Source organism: Bemisia tabaci, chromosome 4 (assembly GCF_918797505.1).
Source record: "Bemisia tabaci chromosome 4, PGI_BMITA_v3".
Classification (NCBI taxonomy): Eukaryota; Metazoa; Arthropoda; class Insecta; order Hemiptera; family Aleyrodidae; genus Bemisia; species Bemisia tabaci.
The window spans coordinates 7,829,077-7,854,451 of record NC_092796.1 but is presented as its reverse complement, the minus strand read 5'-3'; the positions used below and the strand labels follow the sequence as shown (position 1 = coordinate 7,854,451).

The 25,375-nt window shown below is 39.2% G+C and overlaps 1 protein-coding gene across 1 annotated transcript in view; it reads left to right on the top strand.

Annotated features, from left to right (window-relative positions):
- Nucleotides 1-25,375, top strand: part of Nhe2 (Na[+]/H[+] hydrogen exchanger 2) — a 100,846-nt gene that overhangs the window by 54,922 nt on the left and 20,549 nt on the right. Inside the window, 4 exon segments of the mRNA XM_019052378.2 lie at nucleotides 19,711-19,913; nucleotides 20,774-20,863; nucleotides 23,308-23,378; nucleotides 24,031-24,243. Of these exon segments, the coding sequence (XP_018907923.2) occupies nucleotides 19,711-19,913; nucleotides 20,774-20,863; nucleotides 23,308-23,378; nucleotides 24,031-24,243 (577 nt within the window).

The window sequence follows — 25,375 nt, the reverse complement described above, 5'->3', positions numbered from 1 at the left end:
AATATATGCATAACAGGGCTCATGTCATAATGCACATAGTTCCGTTTGGCAGAAATACGTCCTATTGTCGGAGAGGAGGAAATGAAACCAGTGACAACTCATTTGATAATTGCCACAAATATTCTCGTCAGCAAATTATTTAATAAATAGTCGGAATGTCCATCATTCTAAAATCGCAATAAGGAACGTACGTTTCGCATGCGTAGGTATAGGTAATTTTCATATAAAAATGCACTTTGTTTAGTCATTTTGGGTCAAGTCTCAAGGGGTTGCAAAGGGTAACACGTCCGTGGTCTGCAGGGATTTCGATCGATTTATGCTCGAAAGAAAGTTCTAAGGGAAAAAATTTTACACTTTCTTTATACCATTCACTGCTATACTTTCGCTTCGCTCCATTCACTAATACTGCCGTGCTAAGGAAAAACGCCGTATGAACATTCGAGAGTCGTCACTTTCTCTGGATAAAACATGTATTTTTCAGGAAAGGTACTCATATTTCTCCTTGAAATTTTCCGACATTTTAGATCGAATTGCGAACAATATTATCTGGAAAATTTGAAGGAAAATTCGCAATTTTCCAAGAAAATTTGGTTATTATTGAAGTAAATCTGGTAACATCTAAAGGCTCATACAGCGTTTTTCCTTAGCACGCAGAATAGCTCAAATCTATTCAGTATAGCTCGACGCAATTCCGTGGGATTTTATTCTGATATTGTGGGCTTTCTAAGTCAACATAACTTAATTTTTTGGGGGGTTAGGAAAATGAAGAAGGTATCACAAAATCTCAAATTAAGTGTCACATATTTTAGCGATGACATCTTGATTGAACGTAATTTATGTTAAACAGAACCATGTGCAAATGTATATTAAATCAAAAGAAGCTATGCGTACGGGATTTCTGCGCCCTCTTTTCGATTCTATTTATATTTTTACATAGTTCCTTTTAGTGTGAATACGTCCAATCATCATACCAAACTTTCACTGAAAAACTGAGCTTATCACTTTCACAAGATTTTCTAAAATTTTGGCAACGCCTGACATCGAAGAAAAAGTTGACTCCCTTGTTTTCGTCGAGGTTTCAGAAGTTGGAGACTGGTATCTTGCCTGTTTTCGATTCATCAAGCAGCCAAAATAGCAGTCTATTCCGGCAAATGTTTAGATGCTCTACAGATAGACAGAGACTAACTCTTTGCTCAAGATAGTTGCTTTTGAGGGACGGGAACGACTTGTCTGCTTTATTTCCGCACGAGACGAAAAGATACCAGATGAGAGAAGGAGAGAGGAAGGTTGATTCGGTGCTTTGAGCAACACCAATGATTTGGATCATCAGTGAATGAGGAATGAACCAAGACCAAAGAATACTGCCTTTCACAGGAACTACACCATCTGAGCATCCCAGCGTTGCCAAATTCTTTTGGAGAAAGTATTAATTTTGAGAGAATCAGGGTCGGGTTTACCTACTTGCCGCCCATGGGCCGCCTGTATTTTGCTGCCCCTTTTCATTCGTTTTGGAACATCGATACAAACCATCGAGTGAACGTACCGGAGGAAGAAGGGTGCATAAGACGCGTATACTCCTGTTGGGCACATTTTTTATAAAAGCCCTGTCAAAACTGGCATGGAAACTTCACGGAACTTTGCGCGAAAATTGTGTTCCGTAAACCTATCTCTGTGTGGACGAGGCCTTTCACTTATAAGAAAAGAACGAAAAAATATGAAAGAATAAACATACATGTGGTTTAATGATTTTAATTTCCGCCACCGCGCCAACCGCGCAGTTTTTGACGCAATGCGTGAAGTATTCATGCAGCCTCGTAGGCACTATAAGTTTCACGCCAACCGCTGCTGACCGCACAACGATTGGCGCAATGTGTGAAGTATTCATGGAGTCTTGTGGGCGCTAATATGTGTTTCATGCTGACCGGCGCGCCGAGGGCTTCTCCTTTCCATCTCAAGTCCTCATCATCATTGCTCTCTGCGCCGCGCGCTTCAGGCCAAATTGCGTGTTTGGTTTATTGTAAAATGTGCTCCGATGAAATTTTACCTCTTAAATAATTATGAATATTTTTCCTTGAAATATTAAGAGACAACAAAGTAAACTGCGAATATAAGTTTGAGAAAAATCGGAGGAGAAATATCCACAAACTTTCTTGAAAATTCGTATTTTTCAATGTAAATTCGGCAACGTCTGAAGGGTCAAGCAGCGGCGTTCCCTCGCACGGGAGAATAGTGCAACACTGTCGATGATAGATGATGGAAGTGTGATGCCGATGTCTTTGATTTGCGATGCCAGACCGCAGACGGGTGAGGCGGGTGCCCCGAAACTAGGGCAAGCTCAACTCCAACTCGGGGCTTACGGGATACGGAGGACGGAGGCGCGGGTCGAGTGATTGAGGCGCTTCACGCGTCCGTGTCCGTGTCCGTGTCCGTGTCCTGTGTCCGTGAGCCCTCATCTCCGAAGGAAATCCAATTTCCAAACCGGATAATCCATAGACGCCTTTTCGCGAGCCACACGAAGCAAACTCGGACGCTAGATCCTGCTGCCTGATTATTAAAATTGGACGTATTTCTATCAAACAGAACCATGTGCAGAAGGAAAGATGGGGTGTGCTCGGGCCATAGGAAGGAATTGGAAATATAAAACGCCAGTGACGTCAGCGGCAACGATGAGAGAAACGACGATCGGGGCGGCCTGTAACTCATGAGCCCTGTCCACAAGGCTCTTGTCCCATGCCTACGGCTCATGGAGTCTGCACATAGTTCCGTTTGACAGAACGTGAAATCCCGCTGCTCCAATTCAGCAAACGGAACTGTGAGCCAACTAAGTGCGGCACTCATGAGCCGTGGGCATGTATCTGGAGCCTTGTGGACAGGGCTCATGAGTTACAGGCCGCCCCGATCGTCGTTGCCGCTGCCGTCACTGGCGCTTTATGTTTCCCATTCATTCTTATGGCCCGAGCACCAACGAGCACACCCCATCTTTCCCTCTGCACATAGTACTGTTCAATTATGTAAATACGTCCAATTGATAGAGAAAGTGATAAACAAAGAGGACATAGGGAAAATGGAGCGATCTCATTGGTTGAGACTGGTGGTTCCTCCAGACTGGAGGAAAGTGATGGACAAACTCTAGGATCTCTCGTGGGTTACCGTTGGTTAGTCTATTACTTACCTTTTTATACAACTATTCGTGCTCAGGAGTTGTTCTCATTGCATAAAGACAAAACTGAAGGCGAACCAGATCTCCTCGTCTTTGTATAGTCTCCACAGTGTGTATGTAATCACGTGATTTTTAAAGAACGACAACAAATATGGCCCTATAAGAACGCCTCCGTCGCATACCTCCTTCTTTTCAGAAATTCGACTTTCAAATTAAAGATAATTTACCCAGCAGGCGCGCGTAGTCACAATCAAACACCATCACGATGTCCAGTCCCTGGAAACACGTGTACAACCTCTTTCATCTCCTTTTGTCGTTTGATATCAGCGCGTGATTTTCGGGTATCGTTAGAACTCGTGGACTCCGGGTACATTTCGCCGAAAACGTGGGTTTGATAAGCTATAATTACGTGGAGGACAATCGAAGTGATACCACGTATAGCGTATCGTGACTAGCTTCCAAACGATCCCTTTGAAATTGAACTCCAGCGACGACCTAGTACCCGCTCCTCGAAAAGTCGATCTCAAGAATGTGTGTGTTTATAAATGCATGAATTGGTGATCTGCTGCGAAGTTGCCGCGTGGCGTGGTTGTGACAGCCAGTGGCAGTGTATTTGAAAGAGAGAACCGCTCCCCATCCCTCCCTAAGAACAACGCTTGTTAAAAAGATCCTTAGGAAACTAGTGAATTTTAAAGAGACAAATATATATTTCAGGAAACCCTTTTTGGATATTTTTGTCAATGAAAATTTACGAGAGGTAAAATTTCAATAAAAAATTGTTCAAAAAAATCCGGTAAAATTTTTATCGTAAGTAGTTCTTTAACCCAATTTTTGGACAAATGTTACAGAATCTTTTTGGAAATAATATATTTTTACGTAAATTTTACTAGAATTTTACTATTTTACTTTAGAATCATTTTTCCAATTTTTTTGAAGAATTTTTGAAAAAGCTTTCCAAAAATCACGTTTTATTGATGTTTTTTCAACATCCACCCTTCTCATCTAATTTGTGCGCTCACCATATAAGAATGGTGTGAGCACTTATTGCAACATTTCATTCAATCAGATGCCTCCATATAATTTCCATCAAGGGTTGCAGCGTTGTGTCAACCACGGTTTCACGGAGTCACAAAAAAACCACCCAACATCCAGTTTGGCTCAATATAGTTAAGATCAAAATAAAATAAAATAATCGAATAGCAAGCTTATATTAGTAAAATTGTCGATACTTGTCCGAGAGTGGTCGTAAGAGTGAGTATAAAACCGGTTCCAATAAAGTTCGATCGCTTACATAAGATAATAAACAGAGGAAACTCCCTTTTCGAGAAAACTTTTCCGCGTGTAAAATATCTTGAATCTGAGAGTATTTCAATCGAGTAAAAAACCAAAATTTATATGTATAATACTCCAAGGCTGCGTCCGTAGGCGGGACTTTTCACTTTGACCTCAGATACCTCGAAATAGACTCGATGTGGGTTGTTTCCTTTTGAATATTTTCCAAATGATAGCTTTAGCGGATGCCTGTGCTAGGTCGGTGTTTAGGTCTCTGAATGATGAAACGAATCGATATGAATAAGCGTTGCACGAAAGTGAAGGAGATAATTGAGTGCACAGAGTGATTGAAAAAAAGTTAATTAAACTTCACAGGAAATTGAGACCGACAACCCCCTCGCTCCGACACAAAAACCTGTAATTTGATAGATGGTATTTTTTTACGCTCACTTTCAACATCTGAAACGCGCTTACTCAACAATCAGATATATTTGTCTGTGTTAATTTGAGGAGAGTCCTGTTAACTAAAAATTACCGTTGTATACGAATAATTAGCAATCGAACGAAAATTTTAGTGTGACTGATTAATCACCACACTTTGGACTGAAATCGCGCGACGTTAATTTTTTCCCGAACGTTAATTAACACGTCCATTTATTCAGCCCGTGATCGGGAGGCAGGACGTCATCTATCACTGTAGCAGGCGAGTCGTGTGACGTCACGCAGAACCTGCCAATTATCGAATGGACGAAAAAAGCTACCCTTCCACTGACGGATAGCGACGTGAAGTTGACTGAGCAGCGGAGCTGTAGTTTTAAACTTACCTATCGGTGCAGTGATTTTCAACCACATCGATTTTTTCATTGGTAATGGATAATGTTGCATGTGTGAGGAATTTGCGATTTGACCATTGATTCTCATGTAAAAGTTTGCGAGAAACACTATGGTGCCACTGGTTTTTTCTGAAATCAACTCCCAAGCTAAAAAAAAGCTCTCAAAGTTGAGGCCAAAATGGAGGGGATATCCCACCCTACCCTGAGAGTCCACCTCTACATCAAAACAAACTCTCCATGCAAAGACAGGGGGCAAGTACATTAACTGGACTGCCACTTTATTTGGGGACTCTGAAACTGAAAACACGGCAACCCTGCTAATGTATTTGCTCCCTACCTTTGCATGGAGAGTTTGTCTTGATGTAGCTGTGAACTCTCAGGATACCGTGGGATATCCTCTCCATTTTGGCCTCAACTTGAGAGCTTTTTTTGAACTTGGGAGTTAATTTCAGTAAAAAACAGTGGCACCATTGTGTTTCTCGCGAACTTTTACATAAGAATCAATAGTCAAATCGCAAAGTCCTCACACATGCAACATCTCCATTTTAAGCTTATCGGTGCAGTGATTTTCAACCATATCGATTTTCTCATTGGTAATTTAAACCTATCGGTTACCGTTAGTAGTCGGGGATGCGCGAATCTTCGTAAAGGACAACCGGCAGGGTTGGAATAATTGGACTGCATTTTGCAATTTGGACCTATAAATTCTGGCTCATCCGAAAAAACACTTATGTGCATAAGGAAACTAATGGCACATACGTTGTTTTTAAACCGGGCCGGAGTTTATAGGTCCAAATTGCAAAATGCAGTCCAATTGAACCTAGTTGCGCGGTTGATTTCCCGCGACCACTTTTGCGTTTGCGTCGGACACTGCTTGTGTAACCGTGGCTTCAAACCTGACGCCGCGCCGTCCCACCAGATGTTGCTGCGCGCGACGGAAATTGCTTTTTAAAAGTTTTTCAACCCCCTGCAAACGCCTCTCCATTTCACCGAGGAAGTGTGTGGTTCAATGGCCTACGCAAGAGCAACGGACTAGCTTTAGGGTTCTGCTTCTTCATTGGAAAAGTATCTTAAAACTTTGCGCATTTTCTAGAAACAGAGAAAGCAAAGTGTCAATTAAATACATTTTCGCACTCCAGGGACCGTTCAATTATTACGTATCGCACGTAGAGGGGAGGCAGGGTTGCACGGATGAAATGAAAAATATGGAATATTGAAAATTTCCGGGAAATATTTCATGAAATTTCACAAAGTTGTGAAAAATTTGATAAATATCAAACATATTTTCAGGGACTCGGTAGCGGGGCGGCGGCGGTCGGCTTGAAACGCATAGCGCCTACAAGACTGCATGAATACTTCACGCATTGCGTCAAACACAGTGCGATTAGCAGCGGTCGGCGTGAGACGCATGCGCCTACAAGACTGCATGAATACTTCACGCATTGCACCAAACAGAGTGCAGTCAGCGTGGCGCGCGCGGAAGCAGAAGCAGAAGTTAAAATTATTGACCCACATTTATGTTTGTTCTTTCACAATTATTTCGTTCATTTTTCATCAATGTATAAATGTTTCGTTGTCCACACGTAGAGATAGGTTTACGGAGCTTAATTTTTGAGCAAAGTTCCGTGAACTTTTGCTAGTAGTGTTGACGGAGCTTTCGCAAAAAAAGTGTTCTACACGAGCAAACGCGTCTTATGCACCCCTTTCCCTCCGGCTCGTTCACTCGATGGTTTTTATTGATGTCTCAAAACGAATGAGAAGGTCTTGTACGTATAACTTATCTTATACTCTGACATAAGTTCTTAATAAGCTTATGAAGGCTGTTTTTAGCGTTAGTCGCCGACTGAAATCAGTCCCAATGAAGAACACACTGGCTCTAAGGAAGACCAATGCCAGTGTAGTGTTTTACTTATGAGCCACGATTGATTTTTAGAAGGACTTAAAGTTTTACGTGGGGCTGAACTCAGTATATAGCTCAGTATAGCTCAGTGAGAGCTCAGTGTCCGGGTACAATGTTTTTCAAAGACCCCGAGGTGGTATTTTCCTGTCAGTATAACAGTAACTTCCGGAAGCCATCGCTCAGAATGACCGAAGAGTTAAGCAATTGGTTTCGCAATCCTGACATAATTTGTAAAAAATCGCCTAGCAAAGTGCTTATCTTGGGAAAAATGCCGTATGAACATTCGGGAGTTGTCAAATTTCCTTCGATAAAATGTTTATTTTTGCTGAAAGTTATGAATAGTTTTCCTTGAAATTTCCAGGAGCTTAAGGTGAAACTGCGAACAAAATTATCTGAAAACTTGGAGAAGAAATATTCACAAATTCTTCTGAAAATTCGTTGTTTTTGAAGGAAATTCGACAACGCCTGATGGCTCATACGACCTTCTTCCTTAGCACGGCAGCATTATTGGGCCAATTCTATTTGATTGTTTGCTCATCAATCATCATGAGGAGAAAAGTTGAGTTCAACTCCGAGTATAACTTTTGCCTCACTCGATTAGGTTGCTTAGATTTTTAGTGCGGGATCTCTGAAATATGAATTGTCTCTACCAGTACCAGATTTGTTCCAAGAGAAATTATACCTACAAATTTTCAGCCTTTTCCTCCGCAATATTGTCACTTTAATACCTCGTAAAGTTTGGCAATCCAGGTCTAGAATTTCCCTTCACAAGAAGAGGTGTGAACCGTAAATTAGGAATCTGCGACGGTTTTTTTTATCTCACTCACACAGACGCCGACGGGAGGAAAATTTCATTTCAATTTGAGAACTCATCGAGTGGATGGTGTAGCCGAGCGCAGTCGTGCGGAGACAAATAATTTACAAACTTTGATTGATGCGTTCTGCTCCGAGCGTAACTTTTCCACGCTTCGAAGGATATTATTTTACGAAAGTTTCATCTCTCCTCTATTTTGCAGATTTTATACCTGGATCGATAATAAGATGAGAACGGTGGAATCGTCAGGAGTATTTACCTTAAATCGATTGTCTATCATAAATTTAAAAGAAGAAAAAACAATGTTGCCAACTTGCCATTATTCTATCTAAAGACTTCAGTAATCTGAACTGAAGCTCGGTTCCCAGGGCTGAAAACTTTGGTTACCTGGATCGAAACACTAAGCGTTCCATATGAACTAAAGTTCAGTCCTTCTAACCTGAGGTTTTTTCTCTGTGATGAAAATTAAAATCCTTTAAATTTGTCGTATTGTTAAGTTTTCTAATTTTAATCATCGAGCGCACATAACTAACAACGTGTACGTTTTTTTTAGGTCTTTGAGTCTTTACCTACCACAAGTGGATGAGCCCTGAGACCCATGAGAATACATGCATAACAGAGCTCACGTCATAATGCACATAGTTCTGTTTGATAGATACGTCCATTTAAGGGGCTTGGAGGAAAAAAGGCATACGTGCAGTCGTTGCTATTTTGAGAAATACCGGTTTAAAGTTTTGAAAGTACATAAATCCTTATGGCAAAAAGGAAGTTCAAACTGACTTGATGCTTTGATGCTTTAAAATTGGAATTTTGGAGCAAATTTTTCACAGAATTCGCATTAAGACTAGCTCTATTTGGACTTATTAGTAGCTCAATATTTTCAAAAACTGCACTTATGCGCCTTGTCCTCCAACAGGGTGTCTAGTATCAGGATTTTCCCGATTCTATCAGGATTTGAGGTCAATCAGAATTTTATCCCGATTTCATCAGGATTTGAGGAAAAATGGGTCGTAAAATCAGGATTTGAGAAAAGTCCTTTTAGCACTTAATTCTAGAGTTCTGCTTTCGCGTACGCTTGTGAAGAAATTTTAATTTTTCTCCACAAAAAATCAGAATTTGGACAAATTAAGAAATTAGGATTTAGCAGTCAAAAATTAGGATTTCATCAGGATTGCCCAACACGAAAAAAAAACCTGGACACCCTGTCCAAGCCCCTCGTTTGGGTTACTTATTCTTGAAAAATTGACTAAATCTGCACGTTAGATGCTTTAAAATTGCGAACATTTTCTGGGGTAGCCAACCCCCCCCCCCCTTTGAGGTGTCTGGGTCCGACTATGTTACATACAGTGCTTTTTCATAGCGAGACACTTTACAGCCCATGTAATTCCTGAAGACAGGCTTTGAGCTCCTCCCTAAAGTTGTGTGATTCACGATTGCTGTCATCCGCATCATCTTGAGAGGGAGTAAAATAAGCGGCTCGGGTGCGAGGCGAAAGCTGGGGGTGGTACCACTTTTAATTGGAACTCCAACTTTTTAACGGCGAGCGTTTCATGCCCATCGACGGGGGAGCCGTAGGGGGCGGCAACATGGGTGCTATTAATCACTCGGCCATTATTTAAACCGGCAGATGTTTCATTGATGTGCCCTTTGCGAGGACCAAAGCTCCGTTGCCGTGTTGAGTTCAACTTCGCGGATTTGGAAACCGAGCTCTCTCTTCAAATGCAAAAACACTTTGACTTCATCTCAAAGCTCATCAAGTTTTTGTTGAAAAAATGAACAGGTTTAACTAGAGTATACCTACCTGGATCGAGAGAGCATAGACACGTCAGTGATTTTGCCAGTAAACTTGAAAGACGAAATGCTCAACACGTTTTCTGCCGTGCTAAGGAAAAACGTCGTATGAGCCTTCAGGCGTTGCCACATTTCCTATAATAACCGACAAATTTACTGGGAAGATTGTGAATATTTTTCTTCCAATTTTTCAGACGATTTTGTTCCCAATAAAATCTAAAGAATCGGAAAATTTCAAGGAAGAATACGCATAACTTTCTTCAAAAATACATGTTCTACTCGGGGAAATTTGGCAACTCTCGAACGTTCATACGGCGTTTATCCTTAGCACGGCAGTTTTAACCATCCGTCTAATAGGTAGGTCAACGGTTAAATGTTAAAGTCCTGTAAGTAAAAGCTTTCATCATTGCTAAGATTGCTCTCAAGGGTCTCCTTTTTTCTCTGATTCTTGTTAAATCCGTCCAAATGTTCATCCACAAGAAGAAGAAGAAAAAAATTGACGCATTTGAACAAAAGACATCCATTTTTATAGCAAATTGTGTAAGAATGTATACGTGCAATAGGTCAGGACCGCCGAAGTATTTTAGGAGGGAGATGCAAACTAAATTAGATGGAACGGGGAAGTAGTATGAAGGCAGTCCTGGAAAAGAGAACTTGCCAAAACTACACAAGGCTTCAGTGAAAGACTGAGGCAGTTAAGCGTTTTAAATTTTCCTACAGTTACTTCTCTGGTGTAATGTAATTTCCACTTGGAACAACCGCGCAACAAGTCTATTTGCGAGAGAGCTTCGAGGAAAAACCCCTGTTTGCTCCAAACTGAATCATGTTTTTTATTACATTTAAAAATATTCAATATTTCCACCGTAATCTACATGAAATCTTAATGCGAAAACGTATATTGAGGCACTCATTTCGTTCATTCAAAAATCAGGCTGGTTCGAGGCGCGCTTAAGGCACAGAAAGTGCCTCTTCTCGGAGATGGCGAGGTAAATATTCTCATAGAGCATACTGCAGAGATGTGGCAAATAAGGGAGGTTACAAGGAAAAAAGAATATTCTATCAGCGGCATCGAAGTGGGGGCATGGCAGGAATGCAGAACGCAGCTGCTTCAGCGACAAGTAGATTCCTGTCCGCCTTCAATTAATAGGGTATGCAAGACGCGCTCCTAGGCGTTGGTATAGTGGTATCATTGCAATGAGATCGCTCGAATGCGAGTAGCGGCAATTGCCTGTGTCACACTATCAAAACTAACCATCAAAATATCAAGGTCAAGTGCTGTGATTGGTCAAAGTCATCGAATAAGCCAATTACAACGCCTGACCTCGATTTTTTGATGGTCAGCTTTGATAGTGTGATACAGGCTATAGGATAGAGTCTGGATCCTTGAAACTTTATCGAATGGCTTTCATCAATAAATCCTCAGCTTAGCAATAGTGTCGATCCATGAGGATTTTTCGATAATGGACCCGCAGTAGAGTGTTGGACATTTAGACAACCAGAGGAGTGTCTAAATACTGCCACGAAGTTTAAGTCATAGTGCCCCAGGGAAAAAAGTTCCCGGCGGAGGCTTTGAAAAGGGCAACTCGGTGAAATTGTATCGTTGCTTTCTTCTCGCTGGAAGTTTTCTCTGGTTGGAATTCCAATATGAGGACGAAGAAAAACCAAACACATTAGTTCTGAGCAATGGGCATTACGAATCTCAAAATTATACCGCACGCATGTGAGAGCCACACAGCTTTGTGTCTTGATCCTGCATGTGTCTCTCCGTCGCAGCATCTAATTTTTCTTCCTAACGTTTTTATGTATTCGTATTGGCGGTATTCTTCTCTCGTGGATTTTAACTCAAGGTAGACAACTCGAATGAATTTGTCAAAGAGATATTTTACAACCTTGTAGAAACTATCGACTAATCCTAGGGCTATAAATCTATTACTACAATTGGACTACATTTGGCAATAAGAGATCACTGTTTCTGGCTCATTTTAGAAACCGAATACATAAGTGCCATTACAATCCCCAAACAGATGTATAATTTTATGGATGAGACAGAAATAGTTGGTACTGTAAGATATAGTTTGGTTTATTACCTTTGATGCAAGTTTCGTTTAAAATGTAACTAGGGGCTTATGGGGCTGCTTCGCAGCCCCTTATTTTTCCTGTACACTTTTCACTTTCACATGTTTTTTTTTTTTTATTTATTTTCATTAATTTTCTGTTTTGTCTTTGAATCGGGTCTAATTATTTTTCACCCTGAAAATGGCGAGCATCACAATGATGACAAATTATATTCATTGAACCGACTGAAAATTTGGTAACAAAATTTTCATCAAAGTTCTGATTATCAATTTTATACTTCCGAAATGAAGAAATGAAACTTTGATTTTCTATACTAATAACAGAGTTAAGTTCTTGCTTCACTAAACGAACATGCGAAGAATTCTGGAAAACTTCACTCATAACAACTGTTAAATTTAAAATTAAAATTAGTAAAAATTATTATTATTTTAACAAAATCATAACTGAAAAGTTCAATTTTTAAATTAAAAAAAAATAAATCAGAAGAAAAAGGATGAAATGAAAATGGAAATTAATAATAAACATATTTATACACATTGAAAAGAAACAGCGTGAAAAGTTCTGATCGGAAATGAGAAAAAAAACTTGGAGGTTATTGACTTAATGAGGAAAAATTGGCAATAGGAAAAAGATGGAACCAATCATGAAAAACCGTAAAAAAAAAAACGCGGGAAAAGAAAAATGTAAGTTGATGGCAGTTGAGTGTTGGAAGTAACCTCACTTAATGATGATTGTTGAATGAAAACAGCTGATAAAAAGACAGCAAACAGTAAAGTAAGATGCGTAGCAACAAAACTTTTCCGAAAAACAAAAAACAAAAAACCCCCACTTCCCCTCATCCAATTTATGAGTTTTTAGGGATTTAAAAATCGGGGACGAACCCCAGAAAATAATTTATAGTTTTCCCGAAGCATTGAGAACAACACCTTTCAAATGAACCAACGCCCCTCGCAATTAGTACAGTGGTTGATTCACAATTTCATTCTATTTTTCAAATTAGATATTAAGATTCCATCATTTTCTGCGTATTTGGCCTCATAAGGTCTGACGGATACTACAGAAAAATACTTCCGACTGCGACGCCGAGTTAGGGTTACCCGCACCTATCAAAATTGAGCATGAAATTAATGGCGACAAATCGCAAAGTATATCAATGAAAAATGCCATACCAAAGAGAGTTCTTTACGTTCGTTTTAATAAAAGGAAGCGCGCGCTTTAAAATCAATGAATAATTATGTGTTCTTACTTACTTGTGCAAATGTACATAGAAGTTAACATGGAGAATTACTGGAGTGATAAGCATTTGGCAAGAATAGGATAAACATACATAAACTCTCCAAATCCTACATTTTAGTATGCGTTGAGATATAGGTATACATGGTTATTTTAGTTTTCAAACCAAGTCAATTATGACCCCCGACAAAACTTGACATAGGGTTATAGGACATTTCGTCAACGATTTTTTGTCCGCGCACCTGTTTTTTCCAGTAACATACGTCCACGCGTTTTTTCGGCACGGGAGTTTTGGTCCACGTGCCAGTTGAGACCCAAAGTTAATTGGCCCACATGTAAATACAAACGACAATTGCTCACGACGTTTTTGGATGAAAATATATAATGTCTTGGAGGAATGAGGGTTTGCTTGATTTTTTGTTTTGTCTCTTTGGTTCGACGGAGAATAATATATAGTTGAGCGTTTTGGTAAAAATGGGGGAGCGTCAATTCCATGAGACAAAATACACTACAACTCTCTACACCTCTTTGGCGTAACAGGACTTAATTATCTTTCAAGAAATTCCCACCTTGTTATACCTGAATCGGATAAACCTCTATATTTGCCTCATCTAAAGGCTCTTAGATTTTTCCTGTGTACGATAAGTATCTTGATTTATTTTGCGAGGAAAGATCTGTACTTTTAAAGGATGCCTGTCATTCTTAATACGTTCAATTTCGTATAATACTGTGCAACACCTCTGTTGTGAAATAGTTGCTTCAGGCGCCGCCTCACGGGTGGCCGGCGGCCAGCGCGGAACGCGCATCGGCGCCTACAAACCTAAGTGGATACTTCAAGCATTGTGCAATGCGAGGAGTATCCACTTAGGTTTGTAGGCGCCAGTGAGCCTCTCGCGCTGGCAGCACGCCGCTCCGCTCTGTTCGGCTTTAATATTTATACTCGCATAGTCAGCGTTTTTTAACTCATGATTTTGAAATGTTAGCACACTCTGCATCGATTATTCTCATTTAAATTGATGTGGGAAAAATATGTATAAATTTATCAAAGGAGGATAATTTAATGTGTGTTTTTAAATATTGGTGGTTCCGTGTCAAATTTAATGATTTCCAAAGCACTTTAATTTTTTCTTTTACATTTTGTGCTTTTATTGTGCTGCAGCGAGGTGTACGCGCAACGAAACGCTCAAAATTTGACGCATTTGATTTGAAAAGATCGATGTACAAATGGGTTAAAATTAAAGGTTGCGTGCTTCTTGGGTTTTTTCCTCTTTTCTTCATTTTTGCAGTTTCTGTCAGCACAACTGCGGCTCATTGAGATTCATGTCGCTTGGAAAAGGTTTTACAAATATTTGTCACGTTTTAAAAATATAAATGTTGTCAAAATGAAGTAATAATTTCGTTAAGAAAAAAGAAAAAAAAGTACCTATACATATGTAAGGTATATTGTACATTCAATATTTTAAGGATAGAAATAAAACCAAAAAGTCACCAATGACAATTTAAAAAGATGATTCAAAAGGAGAAAGTAATAACATTTCATTTAGAAAATGAGAAACCATAACAACAGCTCCTTCTCTCTCAATTTCTCATTTCCATATTGTCAATATAATTTTACATACCGACTAAAATATAACGCTTGGACCAAGTCACTGTTGCTTCTTTTACGTGTAGGCGTAAACTACTGGACAAAAAAGGTGCGCGGGCAAAAAATCGTTGACAAAATGTCCTGAAACCTGACATAGTGGCAAGTCAGCACTTGTCACCTCATAAAGAATCTAATTTATCCTGGATGAACTCATGCTTATTGACTCGCATCAGCAGTAAGCTGATCAAATTCAGCAGAGTTCAAATTCGACAAAAATTGTAAATAATGGAATATAAAATTCCCTGCAGTGTAAGTTTCAGTATCTGCTGTAAAGAACGTGGCCTCGCGGTGTTCATGTTGACCCGGTGAAATTTCTCTCCGAGTTTGATCGTAAGTAAGTGACTCGGGGCTTCATTTATCCGTCACTGCCTCATCTCCCCTCTCTCCCTCTCCCTCTCCTTCGGCAAGTCATGAGCAATCAGCCCTAAAAAGATCCTCAATTCTTTGGAACCGGAGCGACTCTTACGTCGAGATACTAACTCATTAACGGGAGACGATCGATTTTCCGACGTCGCTGCCAAATTTAATGGATATTTTCAGCTGTTTTCTGCCTTTAAAATAATTCACGTCTCACGTCAGGGGGCGTCCATAAACGACGTCAGGTTTTTTCTCAATGTTTTATCTCCCTCCCCATTTCATGTCTGGTAAATATCTAAAAATTACTTCAAGGTAAAATGATTGAAAAAATAATCGAGCTGCAAGCCAAAAATAAATTAAACAAATGATATTTCGAACTACACAGAGATGAGGCATACGAAAAAACTTACAGGAAACAAATTATTTTATTATTATTTTTTATTATTATTATATTTCTCATCTCTTTGTAGTTTGAAATATTATTTGCTTCATTTATTTTTGGCGTGTAGCTCGATTATTTTTTCAATCATTTTTCCATTGTTCTATGAAAGCTAGCCGAAATGGCATTAAAATGTAATTACTTCAAGTTTGGGTCAACCTAATTATCCGCAAAAAACGTTTGCTCCGCAAGTTTTTCGATTAAAATTTTCTTAGGTATGTTGCCGATTAAGCCCCCTCCCCCAGTCAGGTCCCTTCAGAGTATCCCTCTGCTCCCAGAGCCTGACATTAGTCAAGGGCAGCTTCTATTTATGCTTGAAAAATTAAAATATCTGAAACTAAATGTTTGAAAATAACACTTTTTGGGGCGACTTCGCTACCTCATACTTGCTTGCATCGTTATCGAAATACTTTCCGCCAACATTTTAATTAATTAATTTTTGCTAGAAAACCCATTAAATAATGGGACGACATTAACGAGAGGCAGATCAACAACATTTCATGTTGCCTGTTTTTTATGATATGTATTATATTCTTTAAATACCTCTGCTAAGGAACTTGGTGAGCATACTTAAACTCACAACCTAAAAACCAATTTCGTGAAATTTATTAAAGCAGCGTGTTTCATAGTCTCATACACAGAGAGAAAGAAACCGAGTATTCAAACTCATGGCAGTTGGTGACTGTAATGATGAGCGCATCGTTATTATCACGTTAACCCTGAAGTTACTGTGCGAACACGGCAATGCTAACTGGACTACAATTTGAAATTGGGAACTACTCAGCTGAGCCAGAGGAAATAGCTCCTTATTGCAAAATGGACTACATTTTGCAATTAGTAACTATAAATTGTGCCTCAGTTTAAAACCATCGTATGTACCATTTGTTTCTCTATCCAGATAAGTGCTTTTACAGGTGGGTTGGAAGTTATATATGTAGTTCCGAATTGCAAAATGAAGTTCAAATGTAGTCCAGCTGTGAGCAGGGTGCTGTACTCATCAAGATACTCACCAGAATTTACGTCTCTTTTTATCGTAGATTCCTGTGTGTGTAATATTACTATCGTGTAACCGCTGTGTAACCGTAGAGAGGGTAACCTTTCCTACGTGTATAGTTTCCGGTTGAAATTTTGACATTTGAGAGGCTAATCTTGATTGAATCCGTCCTTGGATTAACTCTCTGCTCTTGACTCACATGAATTTGACCTATCGTATTTTGAGCATTCCGTATCGAGTACTCCTTAAATGAGTGAGTTACGTACTCGCACAATTAGTGGAGCAATTGGAGCATCTATGAGATTAAGTGTTCCTATAATGTTCCGACGCTTCGGACATACCTTTTAGAAGTGGTTCGTAGGAACAGTTATGAGAGCCCGCAGTGAAGGCGATGGTAGATGTTAGTCTTCCTCTGAAAGCTTGATTTTCCAAACCGATAGAGCTCACTTGAACACTGAGTAAAGGAATGCAAACCTTGTAAAGCATAGCGCACGTAATTGCGCTGCAGGTTTATATCTTAGCGAAAATAACTCGCAGAGCTTCCACAAGAGCCCATTACGTGAACAACAAGTTGACGTTGGTACGGACTGAGGGAGGAGATGCCGGTAAAAATGATTTCACTCGCCTGTTCTTGGTTCACGTTTCAAACTCTGGGGCTTATTAAGCACGACTACAAAAGTGAGAGTTTGTAAACTTAGTAATGGGCATCGTCATTCGGAAGTACTCATCATTAATTAGTTGCAGTGAGGATAGTTAACCTTGGTCACGCCCATAACTGGACATCTTATTGCAACCTAGGAATTAAAATCTCTGCCCCGGTTTGGAAACAGTATACGCACCATTTGTTTCCCTATGCACGTAAAGTGTTTTTAATGACACCCCAGAAATTATAGTTCCGAATTGCAAAAGTAAAGCCCAACTCGCAAATTGATCTCTCAGATGACTAGAATGAATAGATGGCTAAGTCAAAAAATATGCATCTTCAATTATGACCTTGTGAATATTTGCTTTTTCAGTACCTATATATTAAAAAAAAAAAAAAAAAAAAAAAAAAAAAAAAAAAAAAACAATCAACTATACTTCTTGAAACGTTCTGTGAGTTTTAAATTTTAAATTTTTTTAAGGAGATAAATTCGTGACTGAAGTTTTTCACACGTTGCTATGGAGGTACAAATTTTCCGACTTCAGCCATAGGAATGTTGATTAAATACAAAACATCACACTTCACCTAATCACATTTGACATTGCCTAATTTCCTCTCAAATGTTTTTTGTTTAACAGAGAACCAAAAAACATAAAGCCTTGAGACTTCGTTAGAATTTCTCCTTGGATATAAAGATCACACAATTCCAAGTCAGAATTTTAATTCGTTTATTATTGAATAAATGAAACTAGAGGGAAAATTAATCAAAGTTTGGTGTACCTAGTTAGACTGATTCTGTTTATTCTCATTCAAATCGTGGTGATGTTATGTCGGAGAAAACAAAAGGCGGATCTACATCACGATTTTTTTTTCATTTTTGCTTCTAATGAAAGCACCTGCAGAATGTGAAAATTAATGGGTCCTCAAAGTCCCAAACCACGGCACAAACAAACAACTTTCATTGAGTATGGAAATGTCGCGTAATGAGCGTGCACATGGCTCGTAAGCGAAGCCCTGGAGCGCTTAAAAAACTTTTAAAAGCTTGTAAAGTCCCCATTCTTTCCATTACGACATTATTCATGCACGCTTTATTTTCCCCCTTGGTTTTCTGCTCCTTTTGTACACTTCTGTGTTTACCCAAGAGAGCAGTGACGCGCGCCTGAATATTTGAAATCTACTTCCCCTCAAAATTCGTTTCATCTAGCCCTGGTAAAAATTGGCAGTAGAATCTGTGTTCCAAAATACCATAGACCTATAGCCGGCTGTAAGATTTCCAATAGCTTTTATTGCCGGCAGCACAATTTCTTATAGCCTTTAATAGCCGATAGCGATTAAGCAACAGCCTGGCGATAAAGTGTATGCTAAACGTTACTAATTACGGATGCTAGGACTTGGTGAGTTTTTGGACAACCGCTCTCTTTTTGGGCCGTAGTATCTTGATTTATTTTGCAAGGAAAGTTCCGTACTTTTGAAGGATGCCTGCCATTCCTAATATGCTGGAGCGCCTTCAATTTCGTATGATACTGTGCAATACCTCTGGTGTGAAATAGTTGCTTCAAGCGCCGTGGTACGCTGCGGCGCGGCGCGGCGGGCGGGCAGCCAGCGCGGAACGCGCATTGGCGCCTACAAACCTAACTGGGATACTTCACGCATTGCGCAATGCGTGAAGTATCCCTGTTAGGTTTGTAGGCGCCAGTGCGCCGCCGCTCCGCTTTGTGTTAGGCTCTAATATTTAATCTCGTTGAGTCAGCGTTTTTCAACTCATGACTTTTGAAATGTTTGCACACTCTGTATGGATTATTCTCATTTTAATTGATGAAAGAAAATATGTAGTAAAGGAAAATATAATGTACGTTTTGTAAATATTAAGGTGATTCCGTACAAATTTAAGGATTTAAAAAGCACAAGAATTTCTACACAATTTCTTATAGCCTTTTATAGCCGATGCCGAAAAAGCAACAGCCAGGCGATAGGAACTATAGCCCGGCTGGATAATTTTTTATCGCTTTGTGTAGCCCGGCCGTATGATTTTTCCACTTTCTACAGCCAGATATGATTTTCATATGATTTCATGATGAATTTCATTTTATTTTTTTGCCTTTCATATGATTTTCTACCGCCTTCTTCAGTCGGCTATAAGAACTCCTATGGTATTTTTACCGCTCCTATCGCCAATTTTTACCAGGGAGTTTAAATATACTAATTGATTAAGCTAAAACAGAAAAATTAGTATTAATTATATAAAAATGAGATCTATGATAAGTATGTGTGCAAAAAAATGAAGTCATTTCAGACAAAACAGCATACGTTACGCGCTACACATGCGCGATGTTACGTTTTTAGTATTTTTTACGCACTTTTATTTTGTAGAGTAAGATTTCATGGAAGGTGGAGGATTCGCTGTATAAATTTTGTCGCTCCAATGGTGCTCGAATGCTCCATCCATTTGTTGAAAACTTGATACTTTTGCATTTTTTTCTCTCTTATGGAAGGTTTTCCCCGGTGGAGTTGCGGTGCCCTCGTTCTTAAACTCGATTTTGATTTTTGTTACAGGGGTGGTGCTGCTCACTTCGTTTGTAAATCATTTTAGGTTATATAAGTTAAATAGAGTAGATAAATTTGTGATGTCCTACGGTGGCCTAAGAGGCGCGGTCGCCTTCGCGCTTGTGCTTCTCATCGACCCCAAGAGGGTCAAACTTCAGCCTATCTTCGTTACCACGACCATTGCCGTCATTTACTTCACCGTCTTCATACAGGTAACTCGATACGTCTACCCAAAATTTTAAACTACTTTTTCAATAGTCCCGTGTCCAGAAGAAACGCCGTATCAAACTCTCAAGGCTCTAAAAATTTTTTAGACAAGATATTCATTTTTGAGGGAAAAGTAATGAATATTTTCCTTTTTAATTTTCAGCCGTTTTTGGACTAAATTGTGAGTGAGAATTCTGTAAAAAAGTGGCAGGAAAATATACAAAAATTATAGAATAAATTCACGGTATATTTGACGACTTTTGGCAGCGCGCAGCGTACTAATAATATTCTTACGGCAGCATGGTTGAAGGTTTCGACATATTTGTAGTGAATGGAATTATGTTGCACGTAAACCCTGTGTATGTATAACTATAGTTTACTACAGTTACTATAGTTACTATAGTTACTATAGTTACTATAATTACTTTACGACTATAGTTACTTTTTTTCAATTCAAATAGCCTCAATAACATTGACTACAAGAAAATGTAGAAAACTTGTAAAAATCAAAGAGGAAATCGCTTAAAAATTGTTTAAATAGGCACAAGAATTACATCAACAGAAAAGTTCGGTCCTATTAGCTATGGGAAGGTGTCCTATGTCGATCGTACTTTTCGGTTCATGTAACCGTGTTGCGGGCTGATTATTTAAATTTATAGACAAAACGGTAAACGAAAAAGACTATGAGAAAATGGAGCGATCCTTTTGGTTGACACGGGTGGCTGTTCTTCCTAAGAACGGACGCCTTGCTTTCTACTTAAAAACCGGCTTCTTTCCTGTTAAACTCGATCCCAACATTCATCATCCATATCTGCATTTTTTGAGCCTATGGTAACCAATTGTGCCGTCTATATTTTGATTTCAGGGTATAACGATTAAGCCTTTAGTCAAAGTTTTAAATGTTAAAAGAGCCAAGAAGCGGAAACCAACGATGAACGAGAGGATCCATGAAAGGGTGAGTTTCTCTCGGCTCAGATTGTGACATTTGATTAATGTTTCCACGCTCCATCTTTTGTTTTTTATCCGGCTGTTTTAATCAAAGGCTTTGTGTATCCTTCTATTTTTTGAAGCTCTCAAGATTTTCTCAGAGATGTTAAGTTCTACCTCAAGCCCCACGCAGATATTCATTATTCGGCAAAGAGACTCACTGGATAACTGACAATGTTTCAGAAAATTTTTTGTGTAGTGGGACTACTAATTTCTTAAATTAAAAATTAAACGACAAATTTAATACCATTACCGCTGGCTACATTCTGAGAACAGGCAACTCAATTACAGCGTCTCAAAAGCTTCGCTAATATTTCAATGATGAAGAATAAACTAACAAAAATTTTGGCTTTTACCTGTAAAGGAACCAAGGGACTACGCCCCCTGACCGCTTCGTGGAACAACCCCCCGAAGCGCTTCGCGCCTCAAGCGTTATTCGCTATGTGTTAGGCGCTACTCTTATGCTTTTATACACTCGTAGTGTGAGATAATTCGACGGTGAAACCACCAGACCTCGCATCTCACTTTGCGACGTTGCAGACTTCCTTTCATATTTTATTTTTTAAATTCTTTACTTAGCGGCAACTCTTGAAAACTCCTGTGATTTTTGTTTCTCTGTTTGAAGAAGACTCTGCGAAAATTTCAGGAATGATATTGATGTGTCCTCCGTCAAAAAAATAAAATTTTCAAACACCGCGAACGAGATACTTCTAGTAGTTTCACAGTCGAATTGTGACACGTTAACGAAAACTTGCAGAAAATGTTAACTAATAAATAATACCAAGCCTTTTTCTTTTAAAAAATGAAAAAGGGAAGAGCGGAAAATTACTACGCCGTATTTTGAGATGAGTGTTTTTGGAGTTTAACCATCGATATAAGCGGATAAGATGGATAAGACGTTTATACACCAAATTGTGCCTTCTGATAATAATAGAAAAATTTCTCCAAGATCATATTCTATTTTATGACATCTTGAACTTCAGTTTATATATTTGACCTACTCAGTATTATTATTATCATTACATGAAACGTAAATGAAAACATGTCAAATTTGTTGTAACTTGCTATCTGAAATCTTATACCTTTTTGAACTTTGGTACCGGATTTTAGGGGGGTTTTCTTGTTGTTAAATAATGGACACATTTAATAGAAGAGAACCTGCTCGACTTGAGTGTTTTCAAATTCGATCCTCATCTTCGTCCAAAAAATGCCTAGACCAGCAAATAGCTTTTACTTTTCTCCTAGAATAGTGTCAATTTCAAAGGAAAACTGCGTTTAAATATGTTACTGTACATATCTTCCTCTGTGATATATAAAGCCATTTGCGTGACGGATCAGGCGCAAAGCACCGAGAGGGTTGGACTGCGAAGCTGTCATGGGTCGTACCCCTAGCATCTATAGTATAAGTTCCGGGGCCTCCTAAATTTACGCTTAAATTGATAAGCGCTTAGTTCCAGCGTTCTACCGGGCCGATTTTCATGATTTTTGCGGCTATCAACAGGCAATTGTCTCTAAATGAGCCCATTTTATTCAGATTTTGAAAATATGACTCAGGTTTTTTTATATTAGAGGAGACTAGAAAGCTTAGAAAGGGGGGCAAAATTTGAAATTCCCGACAATGCAAAATGGCGGGAATTTCAAATTTAGCTGAAAATTGAAGTAAGTGCGGTTGAGCACAGGGGAGAATTTCATGAGCCGCCGACTACCCGCGGCGTACTATGGTCCAAAACTCAAGAATAGGAAGAAATAAGTCGGATAATGACTGGAAGATCAGGAGAGTTTGTTAACAGATGTTTTTTGAGTCGCTAATTTCGACTTTGATGTCAAATTGCCTACATTTTAACACCCTGGCGTATGGGCTTGACGCTTGGACAAGTTAATCGCACGCTGCGCCGCGGCGTGCTGCCAGCTCCAAACGCGTACTGACTCCTACAAACCTAAGGGGATACTTCAAGCGTTGCGCAATGCGTGAAGTAGCCCTTTAGGTTTGTAGGTGTCAGTACGCGGCGCTTGTAGCGGCCAGGGGGCATAGCTCCCTAGTATACTATAAATTAATGCAGAAAAGATGTCGCGCGGTTTTGAAAACACTGTAATCGAGCCGATCCCTTTTTGATAAATGCGATCAAAATTGTAGAGTACGTTTAGAAAGAAATTTCCATAATCTTGAAGTTATTGAGGCCGAAGAGATATTCCTTAAGAGAAATGTGACCTGAAGAGGCAATGTGTCCTTCGAGCACGTCGTTTCTCCTCTTTTTCGTCCGCGTATATCATAAATAATACATCACAGTAATTTCGTTTTCTCCACCCCATCCCATAATTCACGACGACCTCTATATGGTTTTCGCGTAGCTTTTAGGCACGTTCCGATTTCGACTGATGCCAACGTTTTTACTGTGTAATTATTATTTCTAGATAATGGATCACATGATGACGGGTATTGAAGACATTCTGGGTCGTCACGGTGATCATCATGTAAGAGACAGGTAAGAGAACTTGAAACATAATCTTTATAATCGCCTAGAGCTATTTTGAAAACCTTAAATTAAGCCATAACTCTTAGCCATAAACCTTAAACCTTGAACCTTATTTTAAAAATGGAGGAAAATATCCGATGCCACATAAGTCGCAATGGGCCTCTAAATAGGGCCTGAACAAGGAGAAAGCCCCATGTTTTCGCTTCAAAATCAAAAGTAGGAAATGATTCACACAAGGAGAAGTTCGGTAATCGACTCATCAACGAGATATCAACAAGTATTTTTCTATTTTTAACACAGATCAAAGGGAATTAGATTCATAGGTGTCTTGCCTAGAGGCCTATTGTAATTTTTCTAACAATTCGTTGATTAAAGTTAGCCAATGAAGCTAGTTTTTAGGACAAATTTAAGAGAGAATTAAGCCTAAAATTCACGGCCTAATTCTCCCATGGCATGTATTATTTAGGTACTTCTCACGAAATGAAGTTAAGTTATGAAGATCCTTTTCACTGGCCACGAAATTACTTTGAAGCGAGGTTGTGTTTTTGAATTTTTCATTTGATGACTGTGTTCTTACAGGGAATATATATGTATATTTATTTATAATGCACTAAACAAATCTCACTTAAACAAATATCTTGTCGCAATTTTAATGTTTCAGGTTTAAGAGATTTGACAACCAGTTCATCCGACCGTATTTGCTCCGAAATCATCAAGGTGCTGAACCGAAAATCCTGGAAACGTACTCTAAACTTGCAATGAAAGACGCTATGGACTACATGCGCAAAATCCCCTCCACCATCGGAAATATTTCGGGCACGGAGTCCATGTCTGCGATATTTAGGAACTACACGTCAGGCAATTTGAACAGCAGGTGCGCCATCAGTGTTGTTTCTTTGGAGGGAAGGGGTAGAGACATTAATAATTCCGATATTGCAACGGAGAAATCGCCTAATCTTATTACTTCTCACTGGTGAGGGTAAAAATTTCAATTAAAAACTGCACAGTTGAGTAAGTCAGCGAGGCAAACAAAAGAGTTTTAAATAATAACAGAGAGCAATGATAATAACTGCAGAGGCAAACTATAGCCCAAGCTTCGACTTGATTAAAAAACGGAACCATTCATTTGTAAAAGGAAAGGACACATACTCTTCCTGGTATAGATTTTCCGTATTCATAACAACTTTTAGAACGGGGGGGGGACTCTTGGCAGCTTGGACTGTTTCTGAAATATTACTCATCTTTCCGTAAATCATCTCTCATGAAAAGTGATTTCTTTAAAGCTGCACTAAGAAAAATTGGATTGATTTCACAAGGAAATACTTTCCTTGAGCGCTTTTCGTTGCACTGAGGAAACTATATTTGCTGTATTCTGCCGTGCTAAGGAAGAACGCCGTATGAAACTCAGACGTTGCCAAGTTTCCTCCGATAAAAACCAAAATTACTAGGAAAATTGTGATTATTATTTTCTCAAATTTCAGAACCAAGCCTCTTAATTTGTACGCAATTTCCTTTTGAATTTAATTGCGAAAATTTCATGGAAAATGATGCATGATATTTTGTCAAATGTACAGGTTTTATCAAGGAAATTTGGCGACTCCGAATGTTCTACGGCGTTTTTTCCTTGCACGGCTTTGTATTAAGGTAGCGATTTATTGTGGAAAGTAACATTATTCTTTTACTTGTAACATGGTGATCAATTGAGGGATGAACTTAAAATTTAAAAAATCACTGAAATGGAAATCCCAGGGAGAGTGGCTCGGAGTGAACGGCTCACGTGGATTGTCGCCGCTCGGAACTCACGGAGCCAGCCGAGCGACTCCGGATTCCGTAAAGCGAGTCACGATACCGCAACGGAACAGGCTAATTATTCCCACGCAAAATGAGTCCTTGAGACAGCTCCTTTATCCGTGTCCTTTGTAGCTCGCTTTTTCTCCCGTGTCTCCTCTCTCCAGCGAAAGAATAATATCAAAGTCTTGAGAAAAAAACACTTATTTTTGCTTTTG